The 19,228-nt window shown below is 55.2% G+C and overlaps 2 protein-coding genes across 3 annotated transcripts in view; both read right to left on the reverse strand.

The window, feature by feature from the left end:
• Window positions 1-19,228, reverse strand: part of EPHX1 (epoxide hydrolase 1) — a 58,542-nt gene that overhangs the window by 875 nt on the left and 38,439 nt on the right. For both annotated transcript variants that reach the window (XM_027613269.1, XM_027613268.2), the window contains exons 2-8: window positions 16,187-16,374; window positions 13,485-13,665; window positions 5,036-5,263; window positions 4,467-4,596; window positions 3,763-3,968; window positions 2,869-2,977; window positions 33-158 (exon numbers count right to left, since the gene is read on the reverse strand). In XM_027613269.1, the coding sequence (XP_027469070.1) occupies window positions 33-158; window positions 2,869-2,977; window positions 3,763-3,968; window positions 4,467-4,596; window positions 5,036-5,263; window positions 13,485-13,665; window positions 16,187-16,369 (1,163 nt within the window). In that variant the 5' untranslated portion in view covers window positions 16,370-16,374. The remainder of the gene's footprint in view (window positions 1-32; window positions 159-2,868; window positions 2,978-3,762; window positions 3,969-4,466; window positions 4,597-5,035; window positions 5,264-13,484; window positions 13,666-16,186; window positions 16,375-19,228) is intronic.
• Window positions 16,396-16,885, reverse strand: LOC113933307 (small nuclear ribonucleoprotein G-like). Its single transcript, XM_035722509.1, has one exon. It carries the CDS (start codon window positions 16,815-16,817, stop codon window positions 16,587-16,589), a length of 231 nt encoding a protein of 76 aa, XP_035578402.1. The 5' UTR covers window positions 16,818-16,885; the 3' UTR covers window positions 16,396-16,586.

Here is a 19,228-nt window from a genome sequence, read left to right on the forward strand (position 1 = left end):
AGGCGGCCCTGTGCGGGCTCAGCCAGACTCACCGGTCATGCTTGTTGGCCATGAAGCCCTGGCCCAGGTTCTCCTTGTAGAAGCGCTGGGAGGAGGTGATGGTGCCCGTCGTCCAGTAGAGCATGACGTTGGTCAGCAGGTCGTCCAGGGAGAACTTCCTGCGGAAGCAGCCCCGGAAGGCCCCTCAGTGCCAGGCGCGGCTTTCAGGCTGCGAGCGCCGGGGACCCCCGCCCGCCTGGCTTCCTGCTCAGACCTCGCCTGAGGCTGGTGCATTAGCCCCATGGTGCCCGGGCCTGGGCCCGGGGCCGCCAGCTACCAGGCTTGGCCTGGGGCCCTGCGGACACCTCCCCACTCGGCATGGGACCCCACCCAGGCTGTGGGGCTCCACACATGGGGAAGAAGGAGCCATCTGGTTCTTATTGTTGGGGCCCGAGGTCTGTAGACCCCGAAACCCCACATTCTCCTGGCCCCACCTGCCCCTCGGGCTCTGACCTCTTGCTGGACTCCCTCATGCTACCCTGTGTCCAGAGCCCCCTGGAGCCCTCCATGGCCCCCCCCGTCCAGCTGCTGGTGCCCGCCACTTCTGCCCCGATGCCCTCCCCCTGCTCATCTTCCGCCCCTCCAGCCTCCAGCCCTCCCCTGCCCACAGTCTGACGTCCATGCCACCCAGGCCTGCCTTCCCGCCTCCCCTCTGCCCCATCTCTCTTGCCCCCCCCAACGCCTCAGCAACCCCCCCACTGCAACTGCCAGCCCTCACTTGCCAGCCCCCCATTCAGGTAGGGGCTCCTCACTTCTCCTCCCTGCTCCTGGGGCTGCTGCTGGGCCTGCTCGTTCCCCCCAGACCATAGTCATTTCCTCCGGTCCGACCCCTCCCCGGGCTCCAGATCTCTGTCTGGTTACCAAGCGGGCACCTCCCACTCAGCACGTCCCTGCCGGAAGTGGCCCCTGCATCTCTGCTGAGCCCCTCGCGGACACACACACTCTCCGATGCAAGTGCACCCACACACGCATGCTCACACGGGCACACGTGTCTATCCAAACCCACGGGCGCTCACACGTCCACACTTCCATCATCCAAAGGCGCACACACACTCAGAGGCTCCCTTCCTCATTCCCTATTTCCTGCTTGACGAAGGAAGGGCGTCCCTGCAGCCTGGTGGGGAGGTAGAAATTTCTACCTCTGCTGCTGCCTCCCCTCTCCCCGCCCCAGCCCTGGCTGTCCCCCCTCCCCCCTCCCCCCCAGGCCCCGCTGATGTCACTGCGCCTGAATTGAGGAACTTGCCGATGCTCCCACTTGGCTCCCCAGCTCTCAGCCAATAAGTGTCGTTGATACATCAGGCCAACGTGCTGAATTTGCTTGTGTGTGTCAGCCTCTAGTTGTAGTTGGCCATTTTATCCTCAGCACCACAGTTTAAGGAACATTGAGCCCTAACCCCGGCCCTGCTCCCAACCAGTGCAGCTCCAGCAGGCGAGGGGCGAGGGGTGCAGGAGTGGGGTACTGACATTAGACACAAAAACACGAAGCATTTGTAAGGAGAGAGGCTTCTCCAAAATGAATACGTTCATAAGGCATCTTCCCGTTCAGAAGTAACCGTTCCTTGGGGTCTAGCAACAGCGGTGTGGAGCCGGACAGGGGAAGAAACGACTTTGAATTGCTCTTTGGAGGACCGTGGAAATCGTCCAGTGAGAAACGGACAGTCAGAATCGTGAATGGTCAGAACCAGCTTTTAGCGAGATGCCCAGGGGCTCCCATCTCCCCCTAGGCTCTGATCATAGCCAGCAAACGACCCCACCGACCCTCCCCGCCCTAGTGCAGGCAGGGATCTTGCTAGAACACAGAGCTGAGCTAGTCTGTGCCCTGTGTCTGGCTGCAGGTATTGGTGGGCAAGGAGCAGGGCCACCCCTTTGCCAAGGGGCTGCTGGTGGAGCCCCATCGCCCCGGGTCCTGCCCAGTGTGGGGCGGGGAGCGGATCCCAGGGTGAGGGCTTGTGCGCGGGCTCCCGGTCCAGCCCCCCGCGTACCTGCCCCCAGCCTCGGCAAAGTCAGCCTTTCCCAGAGCGCCTCGCGTTTCTATCACTCTCACCTTCGCTTCTGCTCTTCTCTCTGCCTAAATTCTCTGCTTCTACCCTTTCCGCCGGCAAACTCCTACTCATCCTTCAAGCCCCAGGCCAAATAGATTCTCCCGGTCATTTCCCCTCCCTGCCCGGTAGACGGAGCAGATCCTCTTTTCTCTGGACTCGCACAATCTTCCAGAGCTCATTCGTCTGGTGCGTGTTTGTCGAGCCTCCTTCCTTCCAGGCGCTGGGGCAAGGGCACGACCTAGACACGGTGCCCGTGGCCGAGGCGGGAGCCAGCCCCACCTCGCCTCTCACCGCAGCGCTGTGTCTGGTGCTCTGTGTGCCCCCAAGGCAACAAAGAGGGGGAGGGGTGCTGGAGAAGCTGGGTCAGGGCTGACCTTGGTGGCACCTGAGTCAGGCCAGAGGCCCGGGAGTCACCCTGCAGCTGCCTCCAGGCTTCCCCCAGGGCACATGGTCAGGAGGCCGTGATGATGCCGGGCTCCCGTGGGCTCGGGCGCGGGCGGGGGGCCCTGGCTGCTCACGCCTCTTGGCAATAAAGGGGCACTCACTGCCCCCGGGGCCCGCTGATCCCGGGAGGGTGCTGTCGAGCAAACGGACCACAGACAGTCTCGAGCCCTGTGTCCTATGCCCGACCACTCCACTGGGGGGCTTGGAGCAAGTCGCTAGACCTCTCTCTGCTTCCGCTTCCTCATCCGGAGGAACTGGGGCCGGGTTCACCAGGGTGAGGGCCTGAGGGGCACCCAGCAGTAGCTGGGACATGCCGGCTGGTGGCTGGAGGGTAGGGTCTCACCTCTCCAGGCCTCCGTCCTCCAGGTCTCGGAACTCCGGGTTGGTCCAGGTGGAGAACTTCTCCAGGATATAGGCAGCTAGGCCCACAGGAGAGTCATTCAGAGCGCAGCCTGGGGTGGGGAGAAGCGAGGGAGGGACTCAGGCCTGGGACCAGTGAGCGGTCAGGGCCCCGTGTCGGGGCACAGCTCTGCCCTGACCTTGGGGTGCTCAGGCACCCCCCATCTACTTAACCCTCGGCCTCGGAACTCTCATCTGAGAAAAAGGGGTAAAACCGGCCCCACTGCATGGGCAGCTAGCTTTCTGTGTTTGGGGAGATCCGGATGGGAAATATGTATGAATGCTGGTTTTAAAAAGGTGGGGTTTGGGGTGCCTGGCTGGCTCAGTCCGAAGAGCATGCAACTCTTGATCTTGGAGTCATTGAGTTTGAGCCCCATGTTGGGTATAGAGATTACTTAAATAAATAAAAAAACTTTAAAAAAAAGGTGGAGTTTTTAGTTTATATGCTCTGGTTTGTAAAAACTAAGAAACCTAAAAGTCCAAATTAGGGGAAGAGTTCCAAATGAATATCGACCCCCTCCATCCGCCCCAGTCCTTGAGCTGCCGGGCCCCCAGGCTCCCTCCTCGACTTAGGCTCAGGGTGCAGGGGTCAGGGGTCAAGGCCCCAGAGCACACTGAATCAGCTCGAGCAGGTGTCTGGAATGCGCTGGCCATGTATCAACTGACCTCTGCCTGGAAGTGCTGGGTGAGAAAGAGTTCGGGGCCCTCCCGGGAGGTTTTCATCCCGGAGCAGTGTTGTCGGGTGGGTGAGGCCCCCTGGCTGCGCGCCTGGCTGAATGGGAGGGGTGTGGCCCCCGCCCCAGCGGAGAAGGCCGCAGCGTCCGGAGCACGCACTCACCCACGGTGTCGGGTTTGGTGCACTGGATGTGCATATAACCGCTCTCCCTCATCAAGCTGTAGAAAACCTTCTCCTTGAAGGGGTGCAGCAGCTCTATATCCCTCTGGGTGTAGCCGAAAAGCCTCGGGAAACGCGGTCCCAGGAGAAGGGTCAGGGTGCCGGGATTTAAAACGAAAGCCATGTTCAAGTGCAGGCCTTTCACGTGGCTGAGGGCAGAGAGAGGGTCCAGGTGAGGCTGACGCAGGGCTGGGGAGGGGAGACTAGCAGGAGGCCGCGGGGCTGAGATGCACAGAACCAGCCCTCTTGGAATCTGCGCCTCTAGGGCGGCCCCATGACAGGGAGGAGGGGGTTGGCGAGGAAAATACAGAGTTTCTAGAAAGTTCTGGGCTCTTCTGGGGCTTGGTGCACCAGAAATGTCCACTGCCTGACTTTCCCCTCCTCTATCTGGCCCTCTCTGCCTGGGTACCTGGCCCAGAGTCCCCAACCCTGTGTGACACCCAATAGAGAGAGAATCCACGTCAAGGTGCCCCAGGCACAGCAGGGTGACGGGGGCGGGGGAGGGAGCCCTCCCTCCCCTCCCCCAGGCCCACAGACACCCCGCCTGGGTGGCCCCTGGCAAGAGGACGCTCCAAGTCTCAGCTAGCGTGCCCAGGTGGAATCCCCTGCACAGATGGCTACCCCACCCACCTGACAGGGACCCTCACCTGGGCACCATCTGGGCCATGTTGGTGCAGATCAGGGACCCCCAGTCCCCGCCCTGAACATAGAATTCCTGGAAGCCCAGCCGCAGCATCAGCTTATAAAAGATCCTGGCCGTGGCCACTGAATTCAAGCCTGGTTTGAAGGGGAGAGGGAAGAGAATCACAGGGAGGTCACTCCCTGGGTCCTCCTGGGCTCCTAGGAAATTCCTCACCTCCCCCCCGTTTGCCCCAGGCTGGGGTCACAGCGGCTCACGGGAGGGCAGAGGGTTTGGGGTCCCCACGGCGGCATGGCCAGCGCCCAGCAGGCAGGCATCTGCGTGGCAGAGAGGGATGGCGAGGGGACGGCCACGCAGCGAGGGCGCGGTGGGCTCAGGCCAGCGCCGCGAGGTTCTGGGGGCCCTGCTGCCCGCACGCTGGCCTGGGCTCTGGGCTGCTCTGCCCATCCCCTGCCCACGGCACCCGGCAGAGCCCAAGAAGGGGCGCCGGCCATCTGGCCCCCCCAGGCTCCGAAGGGAGCTGTCCCGGCTGGCTCCCCGCCTGTGGGAAGGCCTGGCCCCCAGCAGCCCCCATACCCTTTTTGGAGGATGCCTCCGAGAAGCCGTAGCCGGGAATGGAAGGGCAGATGACTTCAAAAACGTGCTCTTCGCTCAGGCCGTGGTTCCTGGGGTCGGTCAGGAGCGGGATGATCTTATAAAACTCGTAGAAGGAGCCGGGCCAGCCGTGCACCATCAGCAAGGGCTTCGGGGTGCAGCCGGATGGCGGCTGGGGGGGCTTCACGTGGATGAAGTGGATGTCCAGCCCTAGGAGGCAGAGCACGGTCAGCCCGCGGGGAGTGGGGAGGCCCCGCAACGGGGGAGGCTGCAGCCACGGCCCTCCGCATGTCCAGGCAGGCTCTGCAGCCCCCCACCCCGCCCGCCCCCCGCCTCCCCGGAGCCTGGGCAGTGGAGGCGGCGCCCTCAGGGGCCCACGGTGCTGGGCTGGCTGTGTGCCTACTCAGTGCTCCGGCCACACGGCTGCCCTGCAACGGACAGACCGTGACCATGCCCCCTACACATCGGGGCACGAGCCCTGCGAGGCCGGGGCAGGGGCTGCTTGCGCACTGCCCGCTTCCCAGAGCCCAGAGCAGGTCCTGGCTCCTGGTGGCCCTTGGGGAAGGCTGCCTAATAATGTGGAGACTGGGGGAGGGGCGCCCGCCGGCTCGGTCAGTAGAGCACTCCTGATCTCGGGGTTGTAAGTTCGAGCCTCGCGCTCAGTGTAGAGATCACTCAAACACAAAACCTTTAGAAAAAAAAAAAGATTGAGGGACATCTGGGTGGTTCAGTTGTTAAGTGTCTGCGTTCGGCTCAGGTCATGATCTCGGGGTCCTGGGATCCAGCCCCGCATGGGGGCTCCCTGCTCAGCGGGGGGTCTGCTTCTCCCTCTGACCCTCCCCCCTCATGTGTGCGCTCTCTCTCTCAAATAAAGACATAAAATCTTAAAAAAAAAAAAAGTTTTCGGGCGCCTGGGTGGCTCAGTTGGTTAAGCGACTGTCTTCGGCTCAGGTCATGATCCTGGAGTCCCGGGATCGAGTCCCGCATCGGGCTCCCGGCTCAGCGGGGAGTCTGCTTCTCCCTCTGACCCTCTTCCCTCTCGTGCTCTCTATCTCTCATTCTCTCTCTCTCAAATAAATAAAATCTTTAAAAAAAAAAGTTTTCTCCAAGCAATGAAATTTCAAGTGAACTATTTTTTTTAAAGATTTTATGTATTTATTTGAGAGAGAGACAGAGAGAGCACAAGTGGGGGGTGGTGGGGGCAGAGGGAGAAGCAGACGCCCCACTGAGCCAGGAGCCTGACACGGGACTCGATCCCATGACCCTGAGATCATGACCTGAGCTGAAGGCAGATGTTTAACCGACTGAACCACCCAGGTGCCCCTGAATTATTTTCTTTTTTTGTGTTTCCTGTACTTCCTAATTTTTCGACAAAGGATATAAATTCAAAGCATAACTTTTTTTAAGTGGAGATATTTTTTTAAAGTTGAGTTGCATGCTGGGCACTGGGAACGCATCCAGGCCAGGGGTGGCTGAATGGGCTCCAGGCCCCCCAGAGTCCCTCCGAGGACGGTCCCTTCCTAGGCAGGTGGCCCGGAGCGCACCTGGGCGTTCAGGGCAAAGAGCCTGCGCTGCCGTCACACCTGCAGCCCTGCACCACAACCAGCTCACGTTCTGGTGGGTTATTAATTCATTACATAAATAATATATGTTTACTGTAAGAAACGGAAAACAGATAAATCAAAAGGGGGAACAATCACAAGTAGTACCACTATCTGGAGAGAACATTGTGCTGTCTTTCCAAATTTTTAAAAATAAATTTGTTATTTTGGAACAATTTATTTTAAGGGATCCCTAATGCCCAAGGTGGGGCTTGAACGCACGACCCCAAAGTCAAGATTAGCATGTTAGGGGCACCTGGGTGGCTCAGTCGGTTAAGCATCTGACTCTTGGTTTTGGCTCAGGTCTTGATCTCACAGTGGAGCCTACATTAAAAAAAAAAAAGTCTCACGCTCCACAGAGCCAGCCAGGCGCCCTTATCTTGGAACAATTTCAGATTTATAGAAATATAGTGAGGACAGTACAGGAAGTTCCCATGAACCCCACACCCAGTTTCCCAGTCATTAATGGCTTACGTTAGTTGGGTACATTTGTTACAAGGAACGAACCAGTACTGATACGTTAATAACTCCACTAAAGTCCATCATTTATTCAGATCTCCTTAGTTTTAGAAACATTTGTATTTTAAAATTTTACGGTAGGAAGGGCATTTAGTCCCTCCTTACAAATTGCTAAGCGTGCCATCTGGTACTGCTGACCGCGGGCACGACGCGGGCCAGCAGGTGTCTAGAACTTACTCATCTGGTATAACTGAGACTCTGCACCCGTTAGCGAGCGTCTCCCCATCTCCCCACCTCCCCACTTCCCGGCCCCCACCATCCGCCTCTCTGCTGCTACGAGCTGGACAATCTGGGAGCTCCCCATACATGGGATCGTGCAGTATTTGTGCCTCTGACTGGCTTATTTCACTCAGCAGAACGTCAAGGTTCATCCATGTGGTCACCTAGGGCAGGGTTTCCTTCTTTTTAAAGGCTGAATAACACTGGTGTCCACAGACAACGGAATACGGCTCAGATGTCCTGAGTTTTTACCTAACGTCCTTTTCCTGTTGCAGGATCCCATCCAGGACCCCACATCACGTTCAGTTGTCATGTCTCCTTAGACTCCTCTGGACGGAGGCAGTTCGGACTTTCTTTTTTTTTAAAGATTTATTTATTTGAGAGAGAGTGAGAAAGAACACGCACAAGTGGGGGAAGGGGCAGAGGGAGAGGGAGAGAGACTCTCAAGCGAACTCTGAGCTGAGCACGGAGCCCGACGCAGGGCTCGATCTCACGGCCCCGAGATTACGACCTGAGCTGAAACCAAGAGTCAGATGCTCAATCGAGGGAGCCCCTCAGGCGCCCCCAGTTCAGACTTTAAAAAAAAATAGATCATAACTTTCTTCGAACAAAAATAGAACCCTACATCCATTGTATTGTGGAGCCTCCTGTGCGTGTCCCTCTAAGTTGCTGTGTTTACTCCTGCTCTAGAGTTCTTTTCGGAAGGTAACCTTCCCTCCTTCGGAACACGCTGCACGATGTGAGAGATGTCTAATTCATCTGAGTGTAGAGCTGGGGAGCCCCATGCACACACACGCGTGCCGGAGTGCACGGGCGATCCCTGGAGGCGTGGGTGTGAGCACGCATGAGAGGGAAGAAGCCGTCCCGGGGCGGGAACCGGTGGCCACGGCGGGGCAGGGGCGAGACGGAGGCTGCCTTTTCACCATGTCCTTGCATACTGTTCGAATTTTAAATATTTGAATTTTAAAAATGAAGAAAAATGTTAAAGCCCATATTTCCTCATTGACCCTGCAGGAGGCTTCCCTTGGTGGAGGAAGCAAGCCCCCCGCCCCCGGGTTTTTCCGGCTGGGTCTGTGGTTCTGTGCGGTGCTCCGGGCTGTCCGCTCTGAACCGAGGAGCCGAGCTGGGCACTAGGCCTGGTGGGTGGCGACGGGGGGGGGGGGGGGGGCTGGGGGGTGTCAGGGCCCAGGGCCTGAGCCGGGACAGGGGCTTGAGATGAACGGTACAGGGCTGAGCTGGCCCTGGCCCTGAACCTCGGCCTCCCGGTGACTCAGCAACGCTGTCCTCTCTGGAGGGGATGGGCTGGGCCTGAGGCCTCCGAGGCCCTGCCCGCTTTCTCCCAGACTCTGTGCCTAGAGATTGATCTCTGGAGGGAGGCCCAGGCCTCCTCACAGGACAGGGAAGCACATGCAGAGCCCAGAACGCCGGGGTAGGGGCAGAGAGGACCCCAGAAAGGTCTGAGCCTGAGGGACCAATGAGGACGGCAGCAGACGGAGGGAGGAGGGAGGACTTCTTGGACCACTCAGGCCGGGGACCGAGGGAAAGATGCACGAAGGTTTGCTGGGCCGGGGCCGGGCTGCCAGCCCAGGGGAGGTGGCTGGACCGCACGTGGGTTCAGTCACAGCTGCGGTCTGGGATGACTCGATGCCCGAAGCCGCCCCCTTTGGAGCGCTTGCACTGTTTTGTGCCATGATGTCCAGGGGGTAAGGCTTTCTCGAGCCTGCAGCCTCCAGGAAGGGAAGAGCCCCTTCGTGCCGCTTGCCTCTGGGTTTTTGAACATGCTGTTCCCTTCTCCCGGACCGCCTTCCCCACATAAGTGGCAAACTCCTATTCATCCTTTAAGTCTCAGCTCAGATGCCACCTCCTCTAGGAAGCCTTCCGTCACACTCCCAGGTGGCATGGGCTCACGAAGCTCCCAGAGCCTCCTCCCTCCCAGAACCCCTTACCCCGTGCTGGGATGGTTAGCATCACCCCAGAGTGAAGGCAGGGACCCTGTTCTCTGGCTGTGTGTCCCCAGCCTCAGCAGAACGCATGGGTCCATGAGATTCCTGCCTGTCAGCATCTGTTAGAGGACCAGTGAAGAGCTGGGGCAACAGAGTCACGCAATCACCATGAGGAAGCCAGGCCACCTGGCACCAGCGATGCGAAAGGCAACCTTTGGAAATTATATACGAGGACCTGTATGTACTTTGGCTTGGATGAAGTGGCCTAGGTCCTCTGGTGAGGCTCATGACAAAGATATCAAAGTCCCCTAAAGGGCACAGCAACCTTTGATTTATGTGTAATATTAGTCCTCACCTTATTAAAGCTACAAATTTAAAAACCTAGCTCTCTATTAAGCCTGAGTTCAACTTACAAATATTGTTCTCTCTATATTCAAATTTTATTATTATTTTTTAAAGATTTTTTTTTAAGTCCATCTCTACACCCAGTGGGGGGGCTCGAACTCACAACCCCCCGAGATCAAGAGTCACATGGCTCTCCCGACTGAGCCAGCCAGGCATCCCTTATATATTTATTTAATCTAAGCAATGTTGACAGTTATTCTCCAGAGGCCTCTGATTAACGGATGGTTGCACTTCTATTTTTTTTTCTTAGTTCGTATTTTATTGGACTGATTTGACTGATTTTCACCATTTGAGACCTAAAGATAACAGGACTGAGAATGTCAACAGCAAAAAAAGCCACCCACAAATGAGTAAACTGGAAAGGTTCATGTTATCTTTGGACTGGAATTGAGGGAAAAAGCTGTTCAGAGCTGAAGAAGGTCCTTAAATCAAGACTACTGATACAAGGGTCAGTTTATGGAAATTAAGTCCTGAATTGCACAAATGCCCACTAGGCAGGAGAAATGGGCAGGACAGAAGGACGTGGGCTGTGGGGACAGCTCATCTGCACGAAGGACGGCTGGGCTGGGCCCCGGAGGTAGGAGGCTGGAAGTCTAGAGGCAGGTTAGCACATTCACCCAAAACCCTTGTTTCCCAGTCCGTCTCGAGGATGCAGCAGTTTTCCTCAGACAAGGGGATGGTTGCACTTCTACAAACTTGCTTAGTGACGCTCCTTTAAACACGGCATGATTTCAATTTCCTTTTTAAGAACTTTAGTTGATCTGCCTGACTCGTATGTCTTCCACTTACTTTAAGTTAATTCTCAAAATTTTGATAGATTTATAACTATGGTAAATCCTAAATCTTCCAACACTGCATATAAGCTCAGGGAGATTTTCACATAAAATCACAGATCTAAACCCATTACTGTTACACACTCTAAATTAGAATGCAAAAGTCTTGTCTGTTACTTGGAAAGGCCAAATTCTCTCAAACATGACGAATATTTACAATTCCAAAAATGGGGGCGCCTGGGTGGCTCGGTCTGTTAAGCGTCTGCCTTCAGCTCAGGTCATGATCCCGGGGTCCTGGGATCGAGCCCCGCGTTGGGCTCCCTGCTCAGCGGGGAGTTTGCTTCTCCCTCTGCCGCTCCCCCGGCTTGTGCTCTCTCTCTCTCTCTTTCTCGAATAAATAAATGAAATCTTAAAAAAGTTAGGAAAACCTGATAGCTGCTACAATACGGATGAACTCTGAGGACCTGGTGCCAAGCGCAGCAAGCCAGGCAGAAGGACAAATGCTCTACTCGTAAGAGGTATTCAGGTACAGAATTCATATTTAAATTCAGAGACAGAAAGTAGAATGATGGCTTCCAGAGGTGAGGGAAAGGGGAGAAATGGGGATTACTGTTTAATGGGACAGAGTTTCAGTTCTGCAAAATAAAAAAGCTCTGAAGATGGATGGTGGTGATGGTTGCATAAGGATATAAACATGCCGAATGCCCCTGAACCGGGGTATTATATTTGCTTGACAGTGGTCGAAATGGTAAATTTTCTGTAATGTATGTTTTACAATAATTAAAAATAAATAGATTTTTAAAAAAGTAACACTATGAACTTGAATTTCCTAAACATTCTAGGTGCTTTTTAAAGATTTTATCTTTTATTTTATTATTATTTTTAAAGATTTTATTTTTAAGTCATCTGTACACTACAACCTGGACATCAAGAGTCACACACTCCATGGACCAAGCCAGCCAGGCACCCCAACACTTCTGTTTGATTCTGAATCTTTCTGGGGTTAAGATAAGCTTTTCCAACAGACAGACAGACCAGTGGAACAGAACTGAGAGCCCGGAAATAAACCCAGGCATATACAGTCAACTAATCTTTGACAAGGACACTGAACGGGAGAGAAGACAGTCTCTTCAGTCAATGGCGCCGGGTTAACTGGATGTTCACATGGAAAACAATGAAGCTGGCCCCCCACCTCACACCACTCACAAAAATTAACTCGAAATGGATCAAAGACTTAAAGGTAAGACCTGAAACCACGAAACTCCTGGAAGGAAACACAGACACAAAGCTTTCCCAACGTGGGTCCTGGTGATGGTTTCTTGCATGTGACACCTAAAGCTCAAAGCAACTGAAGCAAAAATAAACAAGTGGACAACATCAAACTAAAAAGCTTCTGCACAGCAAAGACAACCTGTGGAATGGGAGAAAATATCTGCAAACCATACATTTGATAAGGGGTTAATCTCCAAAATACAGAAAGAACTCATCGACTCAGTAGCAGAAAAACCACCCAATTAAAACATGGGCAAAGGACCTGAACAGACACTTCTCCAGAGAAGACATCCAGATGGCCAACAGACACAGGAAAGGATGCTCAACATCACTCATCCTCAGGGAAATGCAAATCGAAACCACAGTGAGATCCCACCTCACATCTGTCAGAATGGCCATGATCAAAAAGATAAAAACACAAGAGATACCCAGTGTTGGCGAGGATGTGGAGAAAGGGGAACCCTCGTGCGCTGTTGGTGGGAGCGCAAACTGGTGCAGCCACTCTGGAAAACAGTATGGAGGTTCCTCTAAAAATGAAAAACAGAACGACCATATGGTCCAGCAATTCCATTTTGGGGAATATATATATTAAAAAATGAAAACACTAATTCAAAAAGACATCTGCACCCCATGTTCACTGAAGCATTATTTACAGTAGCCAAGACACGTCTATGGATGGATGAAGGGATCGAGACATCGTGGTATAAATGTCCACAATGGAACATTATTCAGCCATAAAAAAACGAGGAAGTCCTACCACTCGTGACAACATGACGCCTTCCTTACGCTCAGTGAAATAAGCCAGACGGAGAAAGGATCTCACTGATCTAGAACAACAAACAACAAACTCAGAAAAAGAGATTAGATGCGTAGTTACCAGAGGGGGGTGGGGGGGGCTGGAGGGAGGGGTCAGAGGGTCCAAACCCCAGATGCACGGTAAGTAAGCACCGGGGGTGTCACATAACCGACATGCTGTGGGACTTGGAGGGAAGCTAAAATGCTGAGTTCTCGCCACAAGGAGGAAAGTGTTTTCTCTCTTTGCATTGGATCTGTACGAGAAACTGGACGTTAGCAGAACCTCCTGTGGTGATCATTTCACAACAAATATAACCCAAACCCTCATGCCGTATGCCTCAACCGCACACTGTGATGGGTCTCAGTTATTTCTCAGACTGGGGAAAAATGCTTTTCCACTGAGGAAACTGTTCCCTCAGCCCAAACAATCTTGGGGTGACCTTGCCCAGAGAATCTGAGAGGCGCCTTCCCTGCAGGCGAAGCTGTGGGACCACCTACCCTCCAGGGGGCACATGAGGTGGAGGGCTGCAGACAGAAAGGGCAATTTCTCATAGGACTCTGATGGGCCGAGCAGCCTGAGCGGACATGGTACCCAGGACTCCAAAACCTTGGGAGGGGTTGAGCTGCCCGAGGCCACGTTCTCTCCTCTCCAAGGCTGTTCTGTCACTGGGCCCGATTCTTCAATTCTTTGGCTTTTCAATGATCTCTGAGTTTCCCTGTCTTGCTCGAGGGCCCGCTGGGTTTGTGGGGATTCGCCATTCTTTCTGCCCCAGCGAGGTGACCCTACAAATACATCTGGAGGACCGGTATTTGGATTCTAAGTGGGGTCTAAGTCACGCCCCGCATCTGCGGAGGCCGCTCCCACAACAGACCGCCCTCACCAGCAGCTGTTGAGCAAACCTACCTTCAATCTTCGTCTTGAAGTGAGGGTACCTGTTGAGAATCTCCACCTGCTTCCTCCAGTCAAAGCCATTCCGCCAGTAGGAAAGGATTTTCCTCAGGTACTTGGAATTGAAGCCAAAATGGAAGCGCACGTCCTCCAAAGGTGGGGTCAAACGGACCGTGTCGATCCTCCGGTGTAAGTCCTGGAGCAAAACGTGGGACCCCGGGGAGGGAGAGGGGTTGGGGGGTGCAGAGCACAAAGCAGGCTTATTTCCAGAACACAGAGGAAGCCTGCAGCGACAAGACAGCGTGACAGTAGAGGAAAGCTGCCTCATCCGGTTGGAGGGTGAGGAGGTCGCTGGTCTGTAGACGTGCGTCCTGGGCTGCCAGGGTCACCCCAGAAGGAGCCTCCTTGTTTCCCACAACAGTGGCTGTTCCCAAAGCCTATGTTCTTCGCTTTTTATTTTTTTTAGATTTTATTTTTATTTATTTATTTGAGAGAGAGAGAGCACATGAGAGGGGGGAGGGTCAGAGGAAGCAGCAGACTCCCTGCTGAGCAGGGAGCCCGATGCGGGACTCGATCCCAGGACTCCAGGATCATGACCTGAGCCAAAGGCAGTTGCTTAACCAACTGAGCCACCCAGGCGCCCTGTTCTTCGCTTTTTAAAAAATTAATTTGAGAGAGACCGCGCGCATGCGTGCTTGCAATAGGGAGGGCAGAGGGAGAGAGAATCTCAAGCAGGCTCCCCGCTGAGCGCAGAGCCGGATGCAGGGCTTGATCCCGGCCGGGGCCCCGAGATCATGACCTGAGCTGAAACCAAGAGTCGGCCACTGAGCCGACAGAGACCCCCAGGTGCCCCTATGTTCTTCACCTTTGACTTCATGTTTACTTCTCCTCTTTGTTTTTAACCCCATGAACGATATGCATCTTTAACTTCTCGGGGCTTACGCATGGCCGGCAAACCTGTTTTGTCAGAGGCTGGACAGTAACTGCTTTAGGCTTTTCTCGTGGCCACTGGGCCACTCTGTCTCCGGAGCCTGGAAGCAGCCAGAGGCAGGACGTGGACGAATGGACATAGCTATGTGCCAATAACACTATTTACGGACACAGAAATCTGCGCACCATGTACATTTCACCCGTCCCGAGACTGTTCTTTTTGGATTATTTTCAGCTGTTTGAAGATGGAAAAGCTCTTCTCAGCATGGGGGCTGTATAAACAGGTGGCAGGACAGGTGTGTCCCACGGGCTGTGGCCAGCGGACTCCGAGCCTCAGCACTGAGGGAAACACGGTATCTCCGTTGGGATCAAGACACAGACCAGGGGGCGCCTGGGGGGCTCAGTCCTTAAGCATCTGCCTTCGGCTCAGATCATGATCCCAGGGTCCTGGGATCGAGCCCTGCATTGGGCTCCCTGCTCCGCGGGAAGCCTGCTTCTCCCTCTCCCACTCCCCCTGCTTGTGTTCCCTCTCTCGCTGTGTCCCTCTCTGTCAAAAAAATAAAATCTTAAAAAAAAAAAAAAAAGACACAGACCAGGAGAGAAGGCGCAAGCCTACTGGCCGAGCATTGGGCTAGGACGTCCGCGTCCGCTCCTGGGGCCTCCCAAGTGTTACCTTCTCAGTCAGCGTCCTCCCGAGCACTCCAGGCGCCCAGGGTTCGGATGTTTGAGACTCTGAGTCTGAGAACCCACAGAAGGCGTTATCCTCAGGGCCCAGCCTCCACCCTGAACAGTGAGGCGGCGTCAGCCCTACCCAAGGAGCATCAGCCTGCTTTCTCTTGGGTGCAGCCTGCTTTCTGCTTTTTGAAAGCTCACTTTTTATTGGTACGTCTTATGGCATCCTCCGTCATTAATCCCTCGGTTACCTTTCCTCCATGCCCAGTCCTTCTCTCGACTACGGGACTGTGAGTGAACGGCGGGAAGGGCCTCTCCACCGGGCACCCAGCACCACGCCTGCATACAGCAGGTGCTCCGATATGCATAGCCTGAGAGCAAGAATGGGCGGGGACGTCCTGGGTCCCATTCACCCTCCTGGCCCAGGAGCCCACCCCACTGGGCACGGCCCCCTAACTCCAGCGTGGGGAGGGGCACAAGCTCCGGAGTTGGACGGACTCCAGTTTGAATCCTGCTTATTATCTCAGTCACCTGGGGTAAATTCCTTTACCTCTCTGAGCTTCAATTTCTGCACCTCTAGAGGGAACGACAGTCCTCACCCTACAGGGTCACTGCAGGGACTGAACGTGACCACACGCACCTGCGACACAGCAGGCGCATAATTAATGCTGACCCTGCGGCAGCTTCTATGTACCCGAGCGTTTGATGTCACCATGGCTCGCTTCTCACTCAGGACCTCCGCCCGGGGCCCTGATGAGAACCTGCTGGCTTTCTCCTGCAAGCTCACTCCCAGGGTTTCATGGGGGCGCAAAGGAGGAGGAAGCTGCTTTCTGTGACCTTCGATGCAGGTGCCCGGGGCCAGCTGGCACGCCCCTCTCACCTGGGCCCTGCTGGGCCGTGGGCCGGGGAAGGAGGAGACAGAGGAGGAAGGAGCAGAGGGGACGGGTGGGCAGGGGGGCAGGCTGGGCATGTGTCTCTCTCTGCACCTGCCCGGTGGGAGAAAAGCAGAGGGAAACCCGCTCCCCAGGCCCGTCCCAGCCCCAGCCTCACGGGAACCACTGAAGGGGCCTCGCTGCCCTCCCCTCTGCTCAGCCCCCCTGCAAAAGGTGCCTTACCTCGATCTCCTCCTCGGAAGTCTCGACCTTGAAAGGGCGGATGCTCTCGTCCTCTGCAGCTTCGGGCCTCGCCCCAGGCCCCCACCACCCATCTTCAAGAGGCAACGTTTCCTCCTTGTCCCGGGAAACAAACCAGTAGATGACAAAGCCCAGCACGGAGGTGAGGAGAATTTCCAGCCACATGATTCCTGCAAGAGCGAGGAGACGCCGAATCCCCACCTGCTCTCCCACCTGGCCCCTGACGTCATGTACTTTTTTTTTTGACTATTATAAAAGTTGATTTAACAAAAAAGTTCAATATGAAAATGCACACGACCTGATTTTTATATTGTAGTAAAACAGGTACTATGGAGGGGACATGTGGAGGCAGTTGATTTCTTCTGATGAACACACCCATTGTTTATACTCGCTCCAAGGCTTCTAACATGATGATCCTATTTCCTCGTATTACCACCATTCCGATATTGTTCTGTTGCCCACTAGTTGCCAACTCCACACACTCATCTATCACAAGATTCATAAACGAATCGAACCCCCGCAATATTCCTTGGACATGTCTGCCACAACTTAATTTCAATGACAATTTCTTGTCCATAAATTTTTTCAACTCGGGAGGGTGAGCTTTGCTCATGGTGTCTACTCCGCGAGCTCAAAGATGCCTCCAAACGGAATTCGTGGCGTCCCACACGCTCCCCCGGTAGGCCCCTGTACTTTTTTTTAAAAGTAAGCACCACGCTCAGCACAGAGCCCAGTGCGGGGCTCGAACTCACAACCCTGAGACCAAGACCTGAACTGAGATCAATAGTCGGACCCTTAACCGACTGAGCCCCCCAGGCACCCCAGACCTCAGGTACTTCTGACCTAGAAAAAGAATATAAGCACATAGAAGAACTGGAGCCCAAGAAAAAAAAAAGACAAGACTCATCTGTAATTCTACTGAGCTATGAAATTCATTCTTCGAATTAGAAATATACGCACGCAGGGCGGCTTCTCCATAGCCCCGGGTGTGGGGGCTGCACTTCCGTGGCCTCGCGTTTCTCTGAGACGCCTTCAACTCTGGAAGCTTCTCTCCACCCTCGTGAGCGCCCCCCTGCTCCGAGGAGAGCTGGGCTCCATCGGCTCCGCCCCTTACTGTCTCTGGAGGGACCTGTCCCCATGCACATTGGGAACCAGCAGGGAGGTTTGGGGGGTGTCATAGGGGGAGTGTTATGAGGCCCGAACATGGCCACATGTCTCAGCTGTAATTTTAAAACAGTTTTAGGAGATGGAATTCACATGCCGTACAATTCACCTGCCTCAAGTGCAGGATCTGGTGATTTTTAATGCATTCGCAGCTACGTGCGTTCAGAACCACCATTTTAGAACATTTCCATCACCACAAAGAGAAACCCCGTAGGTCTCAGCCCCTTGATGCCCCCATGGCGGCCCAGCCCGAGGCAACCACGAACCCCCTTTCTGTCTGTGTAGACCTGCCTATCACGTTCGTAGAAGCTGTCTGAGTCCTCTTTGCCGAAGGACCCGCTGGGGACTTGCCAAGGCCCTGAGGTTGGCTCCTGCCGCAGCCGCCCCCCTAAACCAGGCCACAGGGGCGGCTGGTCCTTGAAATCCTGGTCCGCAGGCGTCCAGAAATCACTTAGGCTCCCTGCCCTTCCTGCAGCACCTCAGAGATCAAAAGTCCCTTGCTGTCCCCACCCCACTGACACAGGGGACAGGTTTGTGCCCCCCCTTCCCCCCCAGGCCTTCTCGCTGCTGGGGGCTCGCGGTCTGGGCAGGTGACAGGCAATGTTGGGGAGGGCTTCCTCCGGGCTCTGCTCGGAGCACTCCGTGCCATTCAGCTCACCTAATTATTGTAATAGGCCCATTTTACAGATGAGGAAATGAAGGCTGAGCAGTGTGTCCAAGCCCAAAATGCCCACAGATGGGGGAGGCAGGTTCCCAAGCTGGACGGACACCCTCCCACCTTACTCCCCACGCTTGGTTAGGCAGGGAAGATTTCTCTGCACGATGGAACTGTGTGCCTCTTGAAGGCAGGGAGGATGTCCTTTCCAGCCCTAAATCCTTTCTGTTTCCCTCTAAGGTGGCACGGGGATGTGGACGGCACCATCACAACTGTAAGGGAGCTAACTCCTAGAGAGAAACTAGGATAAATCAAAACCTTGCAGGAGAATTTCCTACAGTCTCTGGAAAACGGGCAGAATCTACTAGAACTGGACCTTGACGAAGTCTGTGACTCAGCAATTACCCGAGGCATAGACCCGCCCTAAACGTGTCCACGTTTGCTAAAAGCCATAAACGAGAACGCTCACAGCAGTTCTATCTGTGCAACACCCCAAACTAGAAATGACCCAACGCCACCCATCCCGGATCGCGGGGTCTTCACAGTAGCACCCCACACTGCGAGAAGGAGCGGCCCACACTACACACACAACATGTGACTCCCGCGGACGGTGCCAAGCCGGAGAGCCAGACGCAAAAGAGCACACGTGGCCTGGTCCCCTTTATAGAAAGGGAAGGACAAGCACAACGGTAACTATGACAAGACTCCGGGATGGTGTTTTCCTCCAGCGGCCGGGGCGGGGGCTCTGCACCCACAGATCTTAAAGCCCCGTGTGATTACAACGTGCAGAAGGGACAGGTCTGCACACAGCCCAGGGAAGAGAGACGTGAAGAGCAAGGCTCGGGCAGGGGCAGGACACAGGTCAGGGGTGCGCAGAGTTGTCGCCGCAGGGACACTCTGTTAGGAGCCGGGGGTGGCCACGGTCACGGGCCCCCTGAGCCTGCGTGCTGCCCCTCAACTGTGGCAACCCACCTGGGCTCTGACTCTTTACTCAGCAAGACAGGCAGCCTGGTTCCCGGAAGCGGGGGGTATGCGGGAGGGCTGACCCAATCGCTGGGTCCCCTGGGGGGGGGCGACACGCTATCTTCCAGCCCCACCACACGCCAAGTGACACGCAGACCCTTGTGGGTTTGGGGAAGCACCGTGATCCATCTGGGTATCGCCGTTTGAGGACCCGGTGTGTCTTTCCCGGAGAACCCCCATTC

This window comes from Zalophus californianus, chromosome 10, assembly GCF_009762305.2.
Source record: "Zalophus californianus isolate mZalCal1 chromosome 10, mZalCal1.pri.v2, whole genome shotgun sequence".
NCBI classification, from domain to species: Eukaryota; Metazoa; Chordata; class Mammalia; order Carnivora; family Otariidae; genus Zalophus; species Zalophus californianus.

Bases quoted from the DNA above. Each gene is read 5' to 3' on its own strand.
- LOC113933307 (XM_035722509.1), bottom strand. From the start codon at position 16,817: ATGAGCAAAGCTCACCCTCCCGAGTTGAAAAAATTTATGGACAAGAAA.